The sequence below is a fragment of the Quercus robur genome, chromosome 4, assembly GCF_932294415.1.
Source record: "Quercus robur chromosome 4, dhQueRobu3.1, whole genome shotgun sequence".
NCBI lineage: Eukaryota > Viridiplantae > Streptophyta > Magnoliopsida > Fagales > Fagaceae > Quercus > Quercus robur.
The window spans coordinates 20183754-20189876 of record NC_065537.1 but is presented as its reverse complement, the minus strand read 5'-3'; the positions used below and the strand labels follow the sequence as shown (position 1 = coordinate 20189876).

At 36.9% G+C, this 6123-nt stretch overlaps 2 protein-coding genes across 2 annotated transcripts; both read right to left on the bottom strand.

Annotated features, from left to right (window-relative positions):
• Positions 1-285: 285 nt before the first annotated feature.
• On the bottom strand, positions 286-1912 carry LOC126721519 (uncharacterized). Its single transcript, XM_050424569.1, has 2 exons — positions 1145-1912; positions 286-432 (listed from the first exon to the last, which is right to left on the bottom strand). The coding sequence occupies exons 1-2, from the start codon at positions 1910-1912 to the stop codon at positions 286-288; spliced, it is 915 nt and encodes a 304-aa protein (XP_050280526.1).
• A 1531-nt stretch (positions 1913-3443) lies between these two features.
• LOC126720814 (probable glutathione S-transferase) lies at positions 3444-4718 on the bottom strand. Its single transcript, XM_050423633.1, has 2 exons — positions 4314-4718; positions 3444-4069 (listed from the first exon to the last, which is right to left on the bottom strand). The coding sequence occupies exons 1-2, from the start codon at positions 4626-4628 to the stop codon at positions 3725-3727; spliced, it is 660 nt and encodes a 219-aa protein (XP_050279590.1). The 5' UTR covers positions 4629-4718; the 3' UTR covers positions 3444-3724.
• Between the last annotated feature and the right edge of the window lie 1405 nt (positions 4719-6123).

The window sequence follows — 6123 nt, the reverse complement described above, 5'->3', positions numbered from 1 at the left end:
GAAGACTTAAAGAATTTCTAGTATTTTTAATAGAAAAAATATGAAGTTAACATGGGAGTGAAAGTTAAAACATATATATAGAGCATGGGGGTAGTAATCACAAATAAAGTGTTATAACTATAAACTAAATAGTTGGAAATAATTTTCCAACGTTCCCAAAAGTTTATTTATCAAGTGGTGCAACTTTTGGTCATAAAACTATATAGATCGCAATTTTGCATAATTTCACCTTGCTAGCCCTCACTTGGCACACGATCAAGCCAGCTTCAGACAGAGTATGAGAAGTTATACCGATAATAATGGTATAAAATTAGTTCCAACGACGACGTTGATGACAGAGATTAAGTTTGTTCGATCTTTCTTGATGGTATTATCAGTGAGAGATGTTATTGGCACATCAACATCATCCCCAAGGTACAACAAAATAACCACCTGTTGTGTACTTGACAAATATATACAAATTTGTAAGGTAAAATCTCCACAAAATATAATACCTTCTATACCCAGAAAATAGGAAAGTTTTTATTTTTATTTTTATTATTTATTCAAAGAGTGGAAGCTGTAGGAAAGAAGGTGGCTCTAGAAGGGTTTAGGAAGAAACTTTCTTTTGTGTAGTGTAAAGAGATCCCACAAGAGAGTTGTTAATATGCCTAAGAGAGAGAGAGAAAAAAAAAATCTTAAAAATGTAAACTAAATGAAACTAGGTTTATAACTCACACCCATTAACAATATAATTGAAAGCTCGGATTTGTGTCAAAATACAAGAGTTTGTTCAGACCCCCAATTATAAATTACAGCTAGATTACTTTTACTCTAACTTAAACAAAGTACGGAACAAGAGTAAATATGCACAATGAACCGATAACACTACTCTAAGCCATATCCATCCACAATTAACAATAAAATGAAAACTTAAAGAGTAGGAAAGAGAGATGCAAACACAAGATAATACCAAGACGTGTTATTGAAGAGGAAATCAAAGAAGTCGGCAAAAAACCTCTCCGCGACCCTCCAAGCCGTGGTCTCTATGGAATCGGCAATACTTGCTCTTATCACGTGTATTGGGGGATGAGTGCAATGGCCTGGGCCATTTGAGATAGTGCTCGTCCTTGATCTGCGTGAAAATCTTGTCAACAGGCATAACCAAGGGAGTAAATTTTATCGTCCGAGGATTTTTATCGTCCTTCCTCCTATTCCCATCATTGTTCCGACGGTCTGGTCTGTCTCGCTTTTGCCCCCTACGGTCGTCTTCCCTCTTGGCCTTGTCTCCTGGCCTCTCGTTATCTTTTATGGCAGCTAGGGCATCCTCTGCGTTCATGTACTTTTGTGCCTTCAGGAGCATCTCCGCCATCGTCTTCGAGGGGTTCTTTGCAAGAGAGGCCACGAGGTCTCTGGATCTCAACCCTGCCTTGAAGGTCGTCAGCTGTACCTTGTTGTCAGTTTCGTCTACTTCCAGAGTTTCCCGGGTGAATCGCTTGACATACGACCTCAGAGTCTCCTTCTCTCCCTGTCTTATGGTGAGTAAGTAATCTACTGGCCTCCTTGGGCGCTGTCCCCCTATGAAGTGGCGCAAGAAGGCATTACTCAGCTGATCGAAATTGTCTATGGACGAGTTTGGCAACTTAGTAAACCATTCTCTTGCAGCTCCTTTGAGGGTTGTTGGGAAGGAACGACACAATATCTCGTCAGGTGGTTGCTGGAGACCCAGAGTCGTCTTAAAGGTATTAAGATGATCCTGGGGGTCCTTGAGTCCGTCGAATGGCTCCAATTGAGGCAAGCGAAACTTTGACGGCACGGGGCATTCGAGTACCGCAGCAGTGAATGGCGAATCCGTAGCCCTTATCATTTTATCTACGCTTCGGTCCGTCTTCTCCTTGATAGCGCTCCTTAGTTCGTCCATCTCTTTCCTCATTTCTCGAAGAAGATCTAAGTTTTGTTCGTCTGGAGTAACTGGTCTTCGGGAAGTTCCTCTCCGTTGGCTATCCCCTTCTTCCTCCAAGTTATCTTTGGACCGGTTTTCTTCCTGTTGAGCTTATTAAACCTGTTGGAACCGTAGCTTCATTTCCTGGTTCTGTTTGGTGAGTTCTTCAATGGTAGCTGCAAGGGCCTGGACTTGCTGGGCCAAAACTGCTGAGTCTGGGTTGGATTCCATCTGAATGTAGAGGGTTGATGGGAGCTACGTTCTCAGATATGAATCTGAAAATATCGTCCCCACAGACGGCGCCAAACTAATGAGGTGCAACTTCGTCAGTCTCAGTAGGCAGATGGAACTCCTCGTCGATGCCTGGTCCTCTTATGAAAGGTGGTCACCGGTGTGGTGCCTGCCACAACGGCTCCGATGCCAAAGTTAGAACAATCAAGCTGTTTGCAGAACTAAAAAACAAGAAGTGTATCTTCAGAATCTTAATTGTTTACCTTATGCTGCAAATGTTGGAGCTTTATACCTGTGAGCCTGACTGCTAGCCGTTGGAGTGTAAATGTTCTTCTTTCATAACGCCTCAAGCCCAATTATGGGGCTTTTATTAGCTTCCAACGGTCTGCTTTGCTGGTTTCGTAACTGCCCAGGTTACTTGCTGGCACCATTGAATGACCTTCCTTTCCTCGTCGTTGTTGGTTTGTTGGTCGTCATGGGATATCCTCGCCATAACTCTACCTCGTCATCATTACGTGTTCTCGTCAATCCCATCAAAGACTATTTTTTTATTACATTTTTTATTCAATGTTTTAAGATTACTATTTGTTTCATTTGGTTCAATGTTTCAAGACTTTTCCATCTCTCTCACACACACAAAAAACCATTTGCATTTCCATTCACCATTTTCACTTCTAATATGTTATATATACATGCTCCTAGCCCTTTATTCCGTTCCATCTCAAATACACTTAGACAAAAAATGATATCATTTACCTTCAACCTTCAACGACACCTACATAACATCAACATTGCAGTATCATTGATTCTAACCCGTATAAGTAGGCTATGACCAAGGAATGAGGCTTGCATTTTTTTATTTAGTGACAGTAACTTACAATTTTGATGTTGAAATCAAACGTTATGGATTTTGTGAAGGTTATGATTCGCTTTAAGTCTTCAAGTATTTGAGATTCTGGTTTGAGAAAGTCATAAATGTTCTTTTGTTTTAGAACTAAAGAAAAAGAAAAAGAAAAATTTTAATTGATTATTTATAAAGTTAGCTATTTTTTTAGAAATTTTTTGTTAGAACTCACATTCTCTTTATGTTGATAATTATAGATGATTTCCTTCATTTCATTGAGATAATGAATTGGGTGTTTATGATTGAGGTCTTAATATGCATAAAAATTATTTCAAATGATATTGTAAAGTATTTTGTACATCGTGCAGGATATCATCTAATTCACTATAAAATGAGTTTATTATATTTATAAATACAGTGGTTAACATGTCCCCACATACACACATATTTACCAAAATTTTGTTTATTCCAAATATAATTAAGGCACAACATGATCTAAAATTTAGAAGACACAACAAGGTGTCTTTCTTATTCGTAATACAATACATGCCCATTCGATTTAAAGCTCAGAAAACACATATCAAAGTGTCTTACAAGTACAACGGACCCAAATGAAACAAACCTAAACTATTTTTTGAAAGTAAACAAACTTGAAACTTGAGTATTAAAATATGAATGAACTTTATTACACAGCCACTGAAAACCAAAATTCGGGCTAAACCATTTCTCTACTCGTAGCCACGTATTTTTCTCAATTGCCCAACAGCCTCATAAACTTTCTTCTGGTCAGCAAGAGACTTTGCCACAGTCTCCTTTTGGAGGCACCTTTTAGCCCATGCAATAATCTTGGGGCACTCTGCCTCTATGTTGATATTGCCAAATACCTCGTAGGTATGGAACCAGCTGTAGAAAGTGACAAGAGAAAGGTCCACAAACCCAAATGTTTCACCCCCAAAGTAAGGCTTGTCACCAAGCTCCCCCTCCAATATCTTGAAGGTTTCAAAGAATTCCTTCTTGCCTGCCTCCAGCTCTTCTCCTTTTGTAGTCCATAACTTCCATGAAACAACACTAACCTGTATTTTCCACACATTGTATTACAAGGATGAACAGTGACAGTAATGAATTTTAAACCAAATCTATAGAGACAGAAGAATATTTCTTTAGAGCTCAAGAAAAAAAAGTACGAAATTTATAGAAAATATACACATTTCAAATTAAATCTTTCAAATGTGATTGCCTTGAAATTAAAACTCGTTAACCCAGAATGAAAAGAAATTAAAATAATGTAAAAGACAAAAGAAATGGCATTAAAGGTACCTTCTTATCAACAAAATCAGCCCAGAACCTGGCATGAGCTCTCTGGTACGGATCAGAGGGAAGCAATGGAGACTTATCGTTCCAGACCTCATCTATGTACTGAACAATGATGAGAGACTCACACACAGGTTTCCCATTATGGATGAGAACTGGGATCTTCTTGTGAATGGGGTTTGCCTCTAAAAGCAGAGGGCTCTTGTTATTCAAGTCCTCTTGCTTGTAATCATACTCGATGCCCTTCTCGGCCAGTGCAATCTTGACCCTCATCGAATACATACTGATCCAGGTGCCTAGCAGAATCACCTCGTCCGCCATTGTTAAAGAAGTGAAGATATTGAAGAAAATAGAGAAGTAAGGTTAAGAAAGAAGGGAGAAGAAGTGAGTTGGTATGCAAAAAGACTTGGAAGAGAGCGAGGATTTATAGTCATGGGCAGTGGTTCGGGCTTTCATTAATAATTAATTAAATAATGCTAAAGTATGCTGGTAAAAAAATAACAATAATAAAAACAATGCTAAAGTATGACTTCGACTACAAAGTGTATTGGTAATCAAACTTATCTTATGAATAATGCCATGTTTGATTACCAAATTCATTTGAGTTTCTGGATCATTCCCTAATCCGGACGATGTCATTGCTTTGGTCATGTTTGATTACCAAATTCGTTGAGTTTCGGTGTTGCGTCCTTGACTCTTTTGTCCCTTTTGACTTTCTTTTTACCCTAATAATCAGCCATTTTCTTTAATCTCATTCTCTCTAATATAAAATTTTATTTATTTTTATTCTATATAGTCAATTTAAAATTTTCACATGTCATATTATCTATTTTAAACTCTATTTCATTAAAATATCACATTTTCTTAATTTTTAAATTTTTAAATTTTTTTTTTTTTTTTACACATATTAACTACCATTCACTCTTTCTTTCATCCTTAAGATACATAAACAAAAAATAAAAAATTAAATGTGAAATAAATTGTGCGAAAAAATGTAACATTGAATCTAGTCCGAAATTAAGTATATACATGATTGCCCATACAGAGTGGAAGAAGTTGAATTGGAATTGGTCTGTCCAAATAAAGAAAGAAAGAAAAGAGTCGGGTAGCAATAATATTAGTGATGGTGAGTCGTGTTTTAATTTAGCTGGGAAGTTGGAATCAGTAATCACTAATCACACACTCTATCTAAATTAATTAACATTATGGTAATGCTGTCAAAGTCAATCCAACGTGGCATTATTGTTATAGGAGCCAACTTATTTCCATGTAAGAGAAGTAATGATGGACCCGCAACTGAATAATTACAATAATGCAAAAAGAGAACGTAATTTGATAATTCTAATAAGTTAGAACAAAAGGTTTGAAAATTGAAAAGCATGTGATAGTAATGATTGATCGGAGTCATAATGAGCTAGCAGCACATGCCTTCTGTTTTGAAATCTTCTCCATGAATGAATGAATAGGCTTTAGAATTCCTTTTTGATTTTCTGATATACAGGGTCGGTTTGAATTGAGTTTATTGTTACTGAAACTGAAAACTGAAAACTGAAAACTGAAAACACTGTAGCAAAATAATTTTTAAATGTGTAAATAATACCGTGGGACCTATTTTTAATATTTTTTAATACATGAACAGTGTCAGCACAGTACGTGAACAGTGTATTTACTGTTCATAACAGTAAAATTTGTCCCCCAAAAGTCAACAAATGCGGGCCAAAAAAAAAAAAAAAAAAAAAAAGAAAGAAGGAGAAAACGTGACACTGGAAACGTGGACGCAGGATTCATCTGAATCCAAATGCCCTCATAAAAAACA

Coding starts and splice junctions, on each gene's coding strand:
- LOC126721519 (XM_050424569.1), bottom strand. CDS start 1,912: ATGAGGAAAGAGATGGACGAACTAAGGAGCGCTATCAAGGAGAAGACG. Junction 433..1,144: donor CGATAAAATTTACTCCCTTG/GTTATGCCTGTT, acceptor AGTACACAACAG/GTGGTTATTTTGTTGTACCT.
- LOC126720814 (XM_050423633.1), bottom strand. CDS start 4,628: ATGGCGGACGAGGTGATTCTGCTAGGCACCTGGATCAGTATGTATTCG. Junction 4,070..4,313: donor CTGATTTTGTTGATAAGAAG/GTACCTTTAATG, acceptor TGGAAAATACAG/GTTAGTGTTGTTTCATGGAA.